We start from the raw sequence: 15,489 nt of genomic DNA on the forward strand, positions 1-15,489 counted from the left end.
TGTCCGTGGTCCTGCTGCAGCCTGGGCTGCTCTGTGTCCATGGTCCTGCTGCAGCCTGGGCTGCTCTGTGTCCATGGTCCTGCTGCAGCCTGGGCTGCTCTGTGCCCATGCCTTCCCAGGTCCTGCTGCAGCCTGGGCTGCTCTGTGCCCATGGTCCTGCTGCAGCCTGGGCTCCCCACGGGGTCCCAGCCTCCCTCAGACACCCACCCTCTGCAGCGTGGGGTCGTGCCAGGGCTGTGAGCAGACAGCCCGGGAGGGATGGGGAGGAAGAAGTGGGAGATTCGAAGGCTTCAGCCTCATCCTGCTTCCTGCTCCTGACATCGCTGAGTCCCCGCCGCTGGCAGCGAGCCGGGGCCAGTGTCTGCCACCCGCATTCCTCTGCTCCCCAGGGAACCAGCTGGGACCTTCCCACGGGGATTTCCAGCCGGGCACACACGGCTGCAGCCGCGATGGTGCTGGGGGGGAGGCAGCAGCCCCGGCTCTGCTGCAGCCCCCGGTCAGACTCGGCCACCGCATCCCAGCCCGGTGCTGAATCACCGCGGAAGGAACCGATCAGCACCTCGCGGCACTTTCTTGCTGGAAGTTACTTTCTCTGTTTGCAGCCCGTGGCTGAGCCCCCGATGCAGCTGAGGGGCTGTGGGTGTGCTGCAGGTTTTACCCCCTCTTTGGTGCTCACTCCAATAAAGGGCTTCCAAAAATGAGGCATTGGGGCAGGATGTTTGTTCCTGCTCCCGCTGGGGGTGAGAAGGGGGGGCATTGCTGAAGATGTCTGACCAGCATCACCTCCAGCTCCCTGAGCAGGAAGGTTGAGGTCCAGAGATGCTCTGACTTCAGATACAAAGATTTGGGATGGTACTAGTGTCTGAGCCAGGCCCTGCAGAGCCAGAAGCATCCTGCATCTTCCCAGCTGCATCCCTGGGGGCCAGCAAACATAGGGTAAGGGTACCCCAGGGGTTGCAGTGATCTTGCCTTCCCCTCCCCTCCAGGTGACAGCCCTGGGGCTTGGAGATGGCTGAGGGGAAATGGAGACAGTCCCCAGGCAGTACCAGAGCAGTGACAGTGCCACTGATCCCAGTTTGCAACTGGGAGGGAGACAGCCAGGTCCCCCTCACCCCAAATTCTGCCTCCTCAAGTTTTGCCACCTGTGCTGAGGGCTCAGGGGCTGCTGCCACCACCGTCCCCCTCTGCTGCTCTCCGTTGTCGCCTCTATTTCTGCCCCGTGACTCAGGGATTTCGGCAGGTTTAGGAGGGGAGGAGGGGCAAAAGCCACTTCCCTGCCAAAAAGGCTTCTGCTGCTCCCGCCCTCTGTCATGCACCGGGTGGATTATTAACCCCGGCACCACGAGGGGTGGATTGTTAACCCTCCCTCCATCCTTCCGTCCCCCGCTGTCCCCCTGCCCGTGCTCCTGCGTCCCATGACTCGGGGATGTGACACTTTTCCGGCCGCTCCAGAGGAGGGGTGAGAGTGCAGGAGATAAGAAGTCACCATCATCAAGGTCCTCAGCCGGTGTCAAGGGCCTCACGCGCTGGCACGGGGTCCCCGTGAGTCACCCCCTCGGGCCGGCGTCACCCAGCTGTGTGCTCTGGGTGCCCACCCCAGCACCCTCCCGCTGCTGCCCAGCTCCTGGCACAGCTCATCGTGGAAAATTAACATCAGCTCCTGGCCTTTGAGGGGGAGAAAGGGGGTTGTTTCACCAGCACAGCTCGCTTTTAACCCCAGCATCCTTCCTCCTCCCGTCCCTATCGCCCTCATCAGTGTTATCTGCGGCTGGTTGCTACGGCTGATAAGGACACACGTGGCAGGTCCCATGCCCGCTGTGGGGCTGGCACTGCTGTCCCCATCTCCAGCCAGCTCCCAGCTCTTCCCCAGCCCCAGCTCCCCACCAGCCCTCTGCTGGGTCCCCAATCCCATCCCTCCACTCACTTTGGGGTTCTCTCAGCTCCCAAGAAAAACCCTCAGCAGCCTCGAAGCTCGGATGTGGTGACTGCCACCGACACGAGGCCCCGTTGTCACTGTCACCTCAGCACAGCCACAGCCTGAGGCTGGTCCCGTTGTCACTGTCACCTCTGCACAGCCACAGCCTGAGGCTGGTCCCGTTGTCACTGTCACCTCAGCACAGCCACAGCCTGAGGCTGGTCCCGTTGTCACTGTCACCTCTGCACAGCCACAGCCTGAGGCTGGTCCCGTTGTCACTGTCACCTCTGCACAGCCACAGCCTGAGGCTGGTCCCGTTGTCACTGTCACCTCAGCACAGCCACAGCCTGAGGCTGGTCCCGTTGTCACTGTCACCTCAGCACAGCCACAGCCCGAGGCTGCCGCCTGCATCCAGCCACGCTTGCGGCATCTTTTGCTTTCTGCTTCCCTGTCGGGGCTGACAAACCCTTTGCAAGGCAACACTTCACCTCCTGGCAACTAATTGTTTCCAGTTGCTGGCAAACAAACAGGCAGCAAAGAGGAAAACCCCCAGAGCAGAGGATGAGGCTTTCTGCGTGGCCAGGGCCTCGGCGCCAGTGGCTTTGCTGTGCCCGGATCCATCCCAGATGGAGTTGTTTGTGCAATCCCTTGCACACGGATCCACCCGTGCACTTGTGGATCCCTCCATGCACACCCAGGCAAAGGGATGTGCTTGGGCATGTGTGGATCCATCCATCCACATGGGGATCCATCCATGCACATGGGGGTCCATCCATGCACATGTGGATCCACCCACACACACCTGTGTCCATCCATGCACATGGATCTGCCCACACACATGTAGCTCCATCCATGCACTTGTGGATCCACACAAGCACATGTGTGCACACAGATCTGCCCATGCATGCCCATGCAAATGCATCTGCCCATGCACACAGGGATCCAGCCATGCACACGAGGATCCAGCCATGCACATGGATCTGTCCCTGCACACACGGATTTGTCTCTACATGCCCACGGGTACATTCACACCCTTCAGTGCCTGCTGTCTGCCTGGCACCAGCAACAGGAAAAGCAGCCATGGGACCTGGAATCCATCACTGCAGGAACACCTTGAGGCCTCTCAGCTTCCTCTTGGCCCTGATGCCTCCATGGCTGCCCTGTTCACACACGCTGACATCCCAAATTCCCCCCCACAGCTGCTCCCAGCACCTACTGCCCCCTACCAGCCCTGTGCCCTGTACAAGCATGGAAAAGGTACCCCAGTCCCAAATCACCTGCAGCCCTGTGCATGGCATAAACATCTCTGGAGGGTGTTTTGGCTGCAGTGAGGTGTGAACAGAGGGGACCTTGTTGTCAAACCCATGCAGGATGTTCTGCATGGAGCAGGAGCAAGGCAGGCAGTGGCAGGGGGCTGCAGGTTGGCACTGCTGATGCACCAGTGTGTGATGGTGTGCATGCAAATAGGGTTGTGCACGCTGGCATGCTGCATGTGGGCTTGTGGGCACACACCTGCATGTGTATGTGGTTGTGGTTTGTGCATAAGTATGAACCCCTGTGTGCAGAATGTTTGTGCATGGGGGTGTGTGCACGGCTGCATGGTGACACAAGCATGCATGTAAGAGTGTGTGCCTGTAGGAGCTCATGCATGTGTGCATGTTGGGCGTGTGTGTGCACACATGCAGCACATATGTGTGCATGTGTGTGGGTGTGCATGCAGGTGTGGGCTCTGTGCATGCATGCACATGTGGTGTGACGTGTGTGTGCATGTATCCAGGGGTAAGCCTGCACATCTGCATGTGTGCAAGCCCCAGGGCTCAGTGTGGCTGTGCATGGGTACCATGTGCCCAGAAGTGAGCATGAGCGTGTGTGTGTGTGTGTGTGTGTGTGCACGTGCACAAGGTCACCCACACATGTGTGCATGCCCTAGTGCTGCACATGCATGAGTGTGAGCACGTGTGCATGCCCCAGGGCTGCACATCCATGAGTGTGAGCACGTGTGCATGCCCCAGGGCTGCACATCCATGAGTGTGAGCACGTGTGCATGCCCCAGGGCTGCACATCCATGAGTGTGAGCACGTGTGCATGCCCCAGGGCTGCACATCCATGAGTGTGAGCACGTGTGCATGTCCCAAGGAGCGTGCACACATACACGGGATGCACATCCATCCCTAGCACACACACATACGTGCAGACACGTGTGGCTATGTGTGCATGCACCACGGGGGGTGTGTGCACACCAACATGTGTGTGCCACGGGACGTGCATGAGCCGGGGCCGATCCGTGCCGAGTGGACCTGAGCCAGGAGTGGTCTGAGCCGAGCGGGACCGAGTCGAGGGAGCCGATCCGAGCCGAGGAGGCCGATCCGAGCCCTGGGGTGGGGGTCGGCTGATCCAATCCGAGCCGATCCGAGCGAGGCCGAGCAGGGCCCAAGCAGAGCCGCGGGCGCTGGCCGCTCGCCAGCCCTTTCTCATAAACCACATGCTGCCGCGCCGCTATAAAGGGGAGCGCGGCCGCGGCGGCGGCTCAGCCCGGCCCCGCTCGGCCCCGCCGCCGCCTCCGCCCGCAGCGCCCGGCCCCACGGCAGCCCCGGCCCCACGGCAGCCCCCATGCCCCGCCTCGGAGCCAAGGTACGGCGGCCCCTCCCGCTGCGCCCCCCGGCACGGAGCCCGCTCGCTGCCACCTGCGCGGGGTCCCGCTGCCCCGGGCGGGAGCAGCCCCGCTCTCCCCCGCCCCTCCGCTGCTCAGCCCCGGCTCTCCTCGGCCCCTGTCCCCGGGATCGCGAGGGGGGACGTGGCACATCGGCGTCTCGGGGGGCTGCGAGTGCGGGGTGATGCTTCAGAGCCGACCTGATTCGCGGAGCCGCGGGATGAGGCTCCGGAGCGGCGGGGAGAGGCTCCGGCTGCAGCCCCGGCTTCGGTCCCGCCCGATGCCCGGTCCCGGCCCGGTGCCGGCGGGGAGAGGCTCCGGTCCCTGCCCGTTCCCGGCGGGGAGAGGCTCCGGTCCCGGCCCGTTGCCGGCGGGGAGAGGCTCCGGTCCCGGCCCGGTGCCGGCGGGGAGAGGCTCCGGTTCCAGCCCGGTGCCGGCGGGCAGAGGCTCCGGTTCCAGCCCGGTGCCGGCGGGGAGAGGCTCCGGTCCCGGCCCGGTGCCGGCGGGGAGAGGCTCCGGTTCCAGCCGTAGCCTCGTCTCGGCGGTGGCCCGGGCGGCATCTTGCAATTTCACAAGAGCGAAGGATTTCTGGAGAGCATCCAGGGGAAATTCCCCCGCCCCCCCCCTCCCCACTCCATGATCCAGACACCCTCTCAGTGCCTGTGCACGGGGCAGACACCCACCCTGGGGCTCTGCTCCATCCTCACCTCGGGGGCTCGGCCCTGTGACGAGCCCCGGTGCTCGCCGGGGTCTCGCGGCGCTCCGGGGCCTCCCCGTTTCGTTGCGAGAGGATTTGGGAGGGGAATCTGGGGCGACGCCAGAGCCGCCGCACGGAAAGAGCCCGGCGGGTGCAGGCGCTGGAGGCTGGGGGGGGTCTGGAGGGTGGGAAGAGGATTTTTGGGGCGGGTCGGTGCGTCAGGCGGCTCCCAGGAGCCGGGGTGGAGGAGAGGATTTGCAGAAGAAAAGGAGAAATGGTGCGGGAGAGGGGCCGAGGGCTGGATGGGGAGTGTGGTGGTGGCCAAGAGCTGGCTCCAGGCTTGTGCCAACCAGGTTCTGGCCACGCAGCCCCCGCATTGGGCACTGGGAAGCTCCCTGCTGGCCTGGCACTCCTGGCAATAGCAGCATGGGGACAGGCACAGGGGTTAGAGGGCCGTGGGGGGTTATCCCACTGGACCATGGGCAAGCCCTGGTCAGCACAAAGGTGGCTGTTCTTGGGAGGGGGTGGTGGGGAAGGGCAGGGGGCTGAGGGTGGGGAATCAGCCCTGCTCCAAGCCTTTGCTTTGCCACACTCAGGTGTGCCTGCTCCGCTGCACCCTGCTGTCGTCCCTCCTTCTCCTCCTGGTCTGCAGCATCCATGAGACGGAGCAGAACAGCTACTGCCAGCAGATCATCACAGAGAAGCACCTGGCAGAGCTGGAGGAGCTGGTGAGTGCCCTCCCAGGGACAGGAACACGTTTGGGGCTGGGCAGGCACAAATCAGTCTTTATTTAAGGGTCAAAATAAGCAAATCAGCTTATTTTGAGCTTCACCAGCAAAGCAGTGGTACCCAGGAGCTGACATCCATGGGCACCAGAGTGGGTGATGTCCTGGCAGGCCTTTAGCAAGGAAAAGTGATGGCAGGAGAAATGGAAGAAGGAGGGGAAGCAGGAGCTGGTGGGAGCATGGCTGGGCAGGGGGGGAAGCAGGAGCTGGTGAGAGCATGGCTGGGCAGGGGGAGAAGCAGGAGCTGGTGAGAGCATGGCTGGGCAGGGGGGAAAGCAGGAGCTGGTGGGAGCATGGCTGGGCAAGGGGAGAAGCAGGAGCTGGTGGGAGCATGGCTGGGCAGGGGGGGAAGCAGGAGCTGGTGAGAGCATGGCTGGGCAGGGACAGGAGTGGGGCTGGATGGGTGCAGGGAAGCACTGGAGGGGCCGTGATGCTTTTCTCCGGGCGGCTGCGCAGGGGTTAAGCCGAGGAATCCGGCTGCATTCCTGAGTCCAGCTGCTTGCCTGGAAGCTGGGCTGGCCATGGGGCTGTGGGTGGGTGGCAGGCAGCAGGGGGAGGCCGGCAGCCAGGCCAGGCTAGCCCGGTGCTGGAGCCAGCCAGGCTGAGCTGATGGGTGCCTTCATCCCATGGGCAGCTCCAAGCGCCGGCCCCCACTCCCCAGGGAGGCGACCCCCGGCCCCCTCGTGGCTGCTGGGGCCGTAGCCCTTGGCTCACCCCTGAGCAGGGAATCACGAGGATGTTCAGGGGAGAAATGGGAATCGGGGGCACAGGGGGATTTGCTGGGTCGTGGCAGATTAAACGTGGCTGTTGCAGCGGGCGGGAAGCGCCGACCGTGCTGCCTCCGCGTCGCTTTGCATCGAGCTCTCAGCCTGTAACCGCTGTGTCCGGCCTCGCTTTACCTCTTCCTCTTTAAACCCCGAGCTGCAATGCCAGGAGCTGGCAGATAACGAGTGTGAAAGCTCAGCTTCCTCTGCCCCAGCTTGCCCTGCAGCCCTGGCGCTCTGGGAGCTCTGCAGCTCCAGGGATGAAAAGCGGGTGCGTGGTCGGGGTTGGGGTGGTGAGGGGGAGAAAGGGGATGGAGTAGCTTTGAATGGAAGTTGTGGTTTCCCTGCAGCCCTCTCCTCTTGCCGCTGGTGGAGCAGCCAGCCCTCGCTCCAGCCCCTGAGGGATAATGGAGCAATTGTTTCCGGGCCGACATCCCAGGCTGGGAGGGTGAGAGCTGCCAGAACGGGCCGGCCGGCGATTCTGGCAGCCCTCGCTCCTTCAGCCTGGGATGCTGGCCCTGGGAGTCAGGGGCTTGTTTGGGGTGGCTTTTCACCCCCATCAGAAAGAGCTGTGGCACGGGGGGAGCTGGCAGTGCTGTGTGTGGGACCTTGGCGTTGAGTGGTACCAGGGGTGTGTGACCTTGGTGTCATGGGCACCTCCTGCATGGCAGGATGCTTCTCTGCAGCCTGGCTTCAGCAGAACGAGTGCTGTGGGGGAGACCATGGGAGAACCGAGCAGAGCTGAGCTCTGCCTTGATGCTGGGAGGAAGAGGAAGAGGAGGAAGAGGGATGGGGTGGGAGCAGCAGGGGGAGGCAGGAGTCCCTGGCACAGGAAGCACGCTGTCCTGGTGGGAGTGGGGATCCTGGGCTCACCCCACCAGAGGTTTGACCTTAGGGAAGTGTCAGTGGGAGGAGGAAGAGGAGGAGGAAGGCAGCATTGCATGAAACAGGGATGGGAGCAGAACATCCCCCAGCCCTGTGGATTCAGAGGGCTCAGGCACCCCTTCGTGCCCAGGGCATGGCACATCTCAGGGCTGCTGCTGCTCTCCAGCCCCACAGGGCCATGGGGTCACATCCTGCTCTCTCCTTCCAGGCTGACACCCAGATGCAGCACCCGGGCAGGGTCTCCTTCAAGTTCATCAACAAGATGCAGTTGGTGAGTGGCTCCTCGCTGGGGACCACGGGACAGGGAGCAGGGCTGGCTGGTGCATGAGGGGGTCCCCAGATCCACAGTCTCCCCTCTCCTGTCCTCCTTTGCAGCAGGCAGCTCAGGAGGGACACATCCTGCCTGGCCAAGCAGCTGCCAAGTCCCAGCTTGGGCAGCCCATGAAACCCTAGAGATGCATTTTGTGTCTCTGTACCTCAGTTTCCTTCAGGCAGAGTGGGGTGGGTGCTGCTGCCTCTGCCCATCCAGTAACCAGCCTGACTTTTGGGGGGGGGATGTGTGTCTGTGTCCTGGCAGAAGGACTCTGTTTGCTACGTGAAAGCTGCCTTTCCTCTGCTGGGGAAGATCCTGGAGCGAACAGAGTTCAAGGAGAACTCGTCCAACGCCAAGAAGATGCAGACGGTGCGCAGGATGTACAGCCGCATCGACGAGAACATCGACCCCTGCATCAAGGAGGAGGATGACGAGGAGAGGAAGGTGAGGTGGCCTTTGCCTCGTGGGCTGCTGGGTCTCCAGGGCTGTGGGTCTGAGTCCTCACCCAGAGCATCCTTGGATGAGTGTTTGGACATGTGCATGGCGCCAGGGAGCCATGGAGCGGGTCAGAGCCTGCGCTGGGTGCAGTGTGGTACCTCACACCGGGTGCCCTGCGTGGTCCTGGAGCTGATGCTGAGCCTGGCTTTTCCTCCAGCTCTCACAGATGTGCTTTGAGGAGTTCACCACCTCTCCCTATGAGATGCTGGTGCTGGTGAAGCAATTCTTCCAGGACATCAACCAGCTGCTGCAAAACCAGGAGACCTTTGAGAAGGATTGCAGCCAGGTCTACCGCAGGACCTGCTTGGGGCCCAGGAAGGCTGGATCCTCACCAGGTGAGATGAGGGGAGGCTTTGCCCCTCTCTGGGGTGTTTGGGCTTGCCTGCATGGAGCAGCTTGACAGCCACATGTCCCTGTCCATGGGCGCCGTGGCCACGGCACGTGTCTGCGCTGGTCGCTGTGTGTGTCGCTCGGCTGGTGGCCGTGGCGTGGCGGCGAGCTCTGCGTCTGGGGACAGCCAGGCTTAGGAGAAAGGGCCTGATCACCCTTTGGAGGTTGGGTTTTGGGCTGAATCCTGCTGGGAAAGAGGCCAGAGAGCTGCTGAGGGTCAGCGAGGAAGCATCTCCATCCGTCTGGCTGGAGGCATCAGGCTTGGCTCCGTCTCAAAGCCCCAGCACGGAGAAACGGACGCTCCAGGACTCCTCTGCTACCACCGTCCCGCGTGACCTCAGCTGCGTCACTTCAGCTGCCCCGTGCCTCAGTTTCCCCCGGCCAAGCCTTCAGGGAGAGCACTGCCCGCCAGGCTGGAAGAGCTTTGGAGTGCCCGCGTGTGTTTGCATGCCCCTGGAGGAGCTGCCTCGCTGTGCGCCGGGGGGGGACGTTAAACGTGGCCGTGTGGCTCCCGCAAGCGGCGGATGGACCCTCTGCCATCGGCTCGGGGCACTCAGGGATTGGGGTTTGCTTCATCCCTCCTGCTGCTCGTCACCTCTGCGCTGCCACGTCTGTCCCTGCCTGCTCCTTGTCTCGCCTCTGCCCTCCCTCCCTCTGGGGAGCCGATTGCCCCGCTGCGCCCAGGGCTGCGGGAAGGGCCGCGGACGCTGCCCTTTGCCCTCAAGATCCTCGGCCCGTGCTGGCGATCCCACGGCCGTCTCTTCTCTCTGCTTCTTTCAGGTGTGGGGACGGCTCCTGACTGCAATTGCCTGTCCCCTGCCCTCCCTTCTGCCACCCAGCCCTCCCCGTCCGCTGCCGCCCGTGCCAGCAGCGAGGCGCCGCCTGCTCTCGCCCGGGTCGGCCTCCTCCACGCCGACTCCCACGCCCCGTCTCAGCCCCCCGGTAGCACGGAGGGTGGCTCAGGGACCGAGGAGGTGCCGGGGGCCGGGGCAGGCGCGGCGGCGCCGGGGCCGTCCCCAGGGATGCGGCGCAGAGCTCCGGCCCTCGGCACCGGAACCCTGGCGGCAGCGGCCGGGCCCGTCCCGCGCGGAGACCGAGAGCTGCGGGAAGGGGCCACGGAAGAGGCGGCCTCAGAGGCGGCCGGGCCACGGGGAGCCTCCGTCCCGCCACGGGGAGCCTCCGTCCCGCCGGCGCGGCCCCGCGGGCTCAGCACCACCCCGCCGGCGGCGGCCCCGGCCAGGATCCGTCCCGCCGGCGCCCGGGAGCCCGTCACGCAGCTGCGCGTGTCCAGGATGGCGCCGGCGCCGTGGCATGGGCCGGGGCTGCCCGGCTGGGGGCTGAGCAGGACGAGGGAGCCCGAGGACGCCGGCGCCGGGCCCAGCTTTGACTCTGGCTTTGTTCTGAGCGCAGAGCAGCGCAGGAAGGAACCGGCCGCCAGCGAGGGCCGCCGGGAGCCCCTCGTGTACATGGCGGTGGCCAGCGTGGTGGCCGTGCTGCTGGCCGTGGGAGGGCTGCTCTTCTACAAGTACAGACCCAGGGTAAGGCCACCCAAGCCTCCTCCCCGGACACGAGCGGCCCCTCCTGCCTCGGTTTCCCCACTTGTGTCTCCGTCTGTTTGGGTCGGGCCCCGCTGTCTCCACGCTGGGATGGAGGTGGCGCGGTCAGTGGTGCTGAGCGGGCTGAGGGGTGATACCGGGGCGAGTCCCCTCTCTGCAGCCTCTTCCCCAGGGCTCATGTCCCCGTTGGCTCTTCCCGTGTGCAGGTCCTGGAGCGGCCGCTGGAAGACGGAGGCTGCGAGCCCCAGGAGCCAGAGAGGAGGTGGGTGTGATCCCGTCCTGCTCGAGGGGCCTTGGGCCACCTTGGGGCCACCCTGCTCTAAAAACCCTTGGCTTCCCTCACAGGGCGCTGCAGGAAGCCAGGGGATGTCCAGAGCTGGAGACTCAGGACCTCTGAGGTGAGCAGGGGCTGGATGGGACCTCGTGGGGCTCTGGCCCAAGCCTGGTGTGATAACTTTGAGTCCCAGACCGTCCCCAGTAGCGCTGACCTGAGCCACAGGCAGGGAAATCCTGCTGCTGGCAGGGCTGGATGGGATGGGAAGACACGGGAAGGAGCAGGTCTGTGCCTCAGTGCTGCCAGCGTGTGGTTTCGCAGCCCATTAATCCATGACCAGCACTTTCTTAATATACATCCTATTATTTTTGCTGTGGTTTCAATGTGTTTCTCCCTCCACCCTGCCTCCCCTGGCAAGAGCCTCAGCTCCCATTTCTCTCCCTCCTCCTTCCCCCAGGGCCCAAGGTGAGATGTGAAGCTGCTCAGGGGATGGATCTGGCTGCTCCTGGTGCGAAGGAGGGTGGGTGCAGCGGCCCCTCCATGATGCTGAGGCTCCCTCTTCCCAGAGACTGCAACACAAGCTCCTGGCAGGGGTGAAAGGCTGGGGGGGTGCACCCTGACCCCCGGGCGCTGCGAAGCAAAGGGCTGGAAGGTGTTGGACGGTCTCAGAAGGGCTTTGCTGAGCCCCTGCGGTGCTGAGCAGGACGATGGAGACGTTGGCACTGGCTGGGGGCTGCTGGATCCCACTCCTTGGACGTGGCCAGCGCTGGCTGAAGATGGAGGGGACCAGCTCCCTGAATTCCCTGGCTCTCTTCCCACCCCAGCACAGCTGGGTTTGGAGCAGCACCCCTTGCCCCCCCGTCCCCCTTCACCCTGCCTTCAGCTGGAGCATCCTGGATGCTGGCAATGGGGGGGGGTCATCACCCCTCAGCCCTGACTTGCAACTTTAACCCTCACACTGTGAATATTTAAACCCCCCACCCTGTGCCCCCATCCCCCAGCAGGGCCAGGCTTGGGGGTGATGTCTGGCACCGTCCCAGCCCCCAGCCATCCTGCAGCCAGAGCTCTGCCCCACGCCCGAGCTGGCCTCGGCTCACCAAGAGGGGTGTAGGGGGTTGTTTTTAATAGAGAGGATGAAAGTCTTTATCCAACAGAAGTATTTTAGGGGAGGGAGGCCCTGTCCTGCCCCCTCCCAGGGTCAGTGCTGCCCGGCAGGGTCAGAGCTGGCCTCGCCTGCCGCTGACTGCGCTCGGAGAAGGGAAACGGGGCCGGGGACAGACTCGGATGCACGTGGGTGTCAAGGATGGAGATGCCCCAGCCAGGTACCCACAAAGGGGGGGCTTATTTATGGCTCAACCCCTTACTCTGGCTTTGGGAAGAGCCCAGTTTGGGGAATGTATCATCCCCGGAGATACCCCAAAGCCTGGGCTTGGGCCTCATCCTGCCCCGCCCCGTGTGTGAAGCGCAGCCCGTGCTGCTCCTGGCTCTCCAGGGAGCTCTTTATGTGATGGAAGAAAAGGTGAACAAACCAAACTGGTGGGTTGTGTATTTTTTTTTCTAAAGAAAGCATTGCTATTAATGTTTTATATCTCTGGTGTGTGTATTTATGAGCTGCCAAAGGAGGGGAAGGGGCACTGCAAGGGAAGGGTGCAAAGCAGCAGCCAAGCCCTGACCACACCAAGGACGTTGGGGCCAGACCCTGCTGGTGCTCAGCACGGATTTGCACCCTGGAGGAGTTGCTGGCCCTGCCCCTGAGGGAGGAAACTTGCCTTTGAGGGAGGGAACTTGCCATTAAGCTGCATTGGATTTATTTTTGCCTCTTTTTGTCTACTTTTGTCTGGTTTTGGGGGGGTTTTGGGGTTGTTTTTTTGATACAATGAAATGTTGAAATATTTTATACAAAGCCATTTAAAGATGTCTATTTAAAGAGAGGAACAGAAAGCAGCTTGTATATTTAATGTTATTAATAAAGAGAGAGGTGGAGTGGTGTGTCAGTGTGGGGTACAGGGATGGGGGTGAGGTGAGGGTGCAGCCTGTGCCCACCCTGTCCCACTCCTGCCCTCACTGGTGGGAGGGGGGATCCTGCTGCAGTCACCCCCTGCCTGGGCCCATCCTCAGCCCTCCCTTCAGCACCCTCCAAGGCTTCATCCAGCACCTGGGGCTGTGTCCTCTCTCTCCTGCTTGCAGCCAGCACGGGGGTTGCTGTACTGCCCTGCATTTGAGGGGGTCCCCAGGAGATGAGGGGGGGAGCCAGGGAAAGATGCCAGACAGAGGTGTGGATGTGACCAGCCCTGCCCTGTCAGCCTGAGCCGCTTTCCTGCTGCACACACGGGAGTTCATGGCCACAGGCACGGAGGGCAGAGGGCCAGATCCTGCTTTCCTGCCCCCAGGCGCCACTGCAGAGCCCTTCCTGGCAGTGGGGCCCCCCAAAATCTGCGTGGAGGGTCGGGAAGCAGCTGCTTAAAGCAAACACACTCGAGGCTGCTCTGGGCAAAGCTTCCCCAGAGCACTTCACTTGAAGAGGCAGCTCAAGGAGGCATTTCCTTCCCTCCCCCTCTGCTCCTGGCCTCAGCACCCCTCACCTTCCAGGAACACAGGGTGGGGGGCCTCATCCCACTCCCCTTGCATGGATCCAGCATCTCTGGGGGGGTTCAACACCATCCTGAGCCCATCCCAGCGTGAGGGGTTGGTGTTGGGGGGCTGCAGGGTTAAATCCCCCCCCATCAGTTCACCCAGGGAAGACAGGAAGGGCAGGATGGGACCTCTGCGGGTGTGGGTGCTGAGCCTGCTGCTGCTGGCTTTGCTGACAAACAGGATTCCTCGAGGGGAGCTGACTCAGCCCAGCCCTTCCTCTGCCGGGGGTTTCCCAGGTCCACATCCCCTTCCCAGGGAAGTGGGACCTAAATATATCCCACCGGATCCAGGCCCCGCTCATTATGGTTGGGGCTTGGGGGTGTTTAAGGTCAGAGGCTGCTCTTAAGGGTGGGCACGGTGCCTGGGCTGGGGGGGCTGGGGGCAGCTCCAGGTGAGAGCTGGCTGCACAGCACGGGCTGTTCACTCGGGAGTGGACTGATGGCAGCTCCAGGCTTGGGCAGAGCTCAGAGCAGAGCTGGGAGCGTCTCTGGCTGCCTGGGGGGACGTGAGGGGCACCAATCCCTGCTCCCTCTGGATTTACACCCCACAACCCCTCATCTCTGACCCCTCTGGCTGCTTGCCACGGCCCAAACCTGTCCAAGCACAGAGGGAAATGCAGGAGGAGAAAGCAAAAGGCCATGTCCCCGCCTCGGCCTTTGGGCAGGAGGGTCTCTCTGCTTCCAGGGGCTGCAACCAGTGGCCTCTTCCCCATCCTCTGACTGACCCAGCTGAGGGTCCTGAGCAGCACCTCCCCTCCCCTGCAATTTAGGGGGGGACAAAACAGCTCTCAGGGGTTTCTCCCAGGGTTCTGCCAGCTGAGGGGACACAGAGCCACATCCCCACCTCTGCACACCTGCAGGGGAGGGTGGAGAAGGACCTTCCCCTGCAAGGGTTAAGTGAGGCTCTGCCTTCAAGAGCTGCCTCCAAGGAGTGAAAAAAGGGTGATTTGGGGGAAAAGATGGCTGGCAGAGGGGAAGGCGTCGCTGAACAGCCCCTGGGTAGTGGCATTGTGCCAACATGGGGTGGCACAGGGTGGCACACACACCAGCACCCAACCTGGGTGGTCCCCCACACCCCCAGTGCTTGGAGGGGCTGAGAGCTCCCAGGCTCTCACCTCACTGCCCTGAGCCCTCACCAAGCACCCCGAGACCCCCCTAAAATACCCTGAGACCCTTCCCTCGAGCACCCCAAGACCTTCCCCACCCCCTGGCCACCAAGTGCCCACCCTGGGAAGCCTCCCCCCTGCAGAGCTGCTGACGGGGCAGAGCCTGGGGCTGCGGTTCCTGGGGCACAGCGGGGCCAGGACCAGGCTTTTGGCCAAGAGGCTGCTGCAGGGTTTTGGTGGCCAGAGGCTGTTTTGTGGCCAGACACAGTGGTTTTGGTGAAAATGAACAAAATATGTTCTGTGCACCCCTGTCTCCCCCCCTTGGGGTTTTAACCCACATGCTGATGTTTTTCCAAGCTGGGATTTTAAGGGAATGTTCCTGAGGAAGCAAAGGCAAGAGCTTGGCCCCTCTGGCCCTGGGGGGGCTGGGGATGGCACCAGAGGCACAGACACGTCCCCAGAGCTCATCTGGGGACCCTCCAGAGCCGGGGTGAGCACCCAGGGGTGGGCTGGGATGCTCAGACACCCCTGAGCGGGGACAGGACCCCACCAGCACCCTGCTCACTCCTGCACCCGCAGCCCCCAGCCCCCTGCACACTGCCAGAGCCGTGGGGCTGCTCTCCAGGGTCTCAGGTGGGTGTCCCGGTGGCTGCTCAGCCCTGGGGGTGCAGGATGCAGCCCCTCAGCACCCTTGGCCTGGGGGGCAGGGTGTGGGTGTCCCTGGCTGAAAGGAAGGACCCCATGGCATGAGCCCCCCGTGAGGAGGAGGAGAGGAGGAAGGCACCCCTGCTCAGGCCCAGCACCCCCAAACAGAGCTCAGCACCGCCCACTCGGGCTGGGCATGAAGATGGATGATCCCCAGGGTCAGTTTGTTAATGGCTAACGAGGGCCAGGGAGGTCACAGCCCTGCAACTGTGCTGGCACTGGGCTGGGGCTGCCGTGCCAGGGGGCGCTCGGACCCACCCGGGGCTGAGCACCCACCCGGGACTGAGCATCCATCCGGGACTGAGCACTCACCCGGGG

At 63.3% G+C, this 15,489-nt stretch overlaps 1 protein-coding gene across 2 annotated transcripts; it reads left to right on the plus strand.

The window, feature by feature from the left end:
- The first annotated feature begins 4,458 nt into the window (after positions 1-4,458).
- On the plus strand, positions 4,459-12,710 carry CSF1 (colony stimulating factor 1). Of its 2 annotated transcripts, none has more exons than XM_062013521.1 (9): positions 4,459-4,546; positions 5,859-5,990; positions 7,905-7,967; positions 8,274-8,453; positions 8,665-8,842; positions 9,678-10,435; positions 10,660-10,715; positions 10,799-10,851; positions 11,185-12,710. In XM_062013521.1, the coding sequence occupies exons 1-8, from the start codon at positions 4,526-4,528 to the stop codon at positions 10,848-10,850; spliced, it is 1,440 nt and encodes a 479-aa protein (XP_061869505.1). In that variant the 5' UTR covers positions 4,459-4,525; the 3' UTR covers position 10,851; positions 11,185-12,710. The 2 variants fall into 2 exon arrangements, with proteins under 2 accessions (XP_061869505.1, XP_061869507.1); XM_062013523.1 differs by having other exon boundaries at positions 10,308-10,435.
- Positions 12,711-15,489: the final 2,779 nt, after the last annotated feature.

The sequence above is a fragment of the Colius striatus genome, chromosome 22, assembly GCF_028858725.1.
Source record: "Colius striatus isolate bColStr4 chromosome 22, bColStr4.1.hap1, whole genome shotgun sequence".
Classification (NCBI taxonomy): domain Eukaryota; kingdom Metazoa; phylum Chordata; class Aves; order Coliiformes; family Coliidae; genus Colius; species Colius striatus.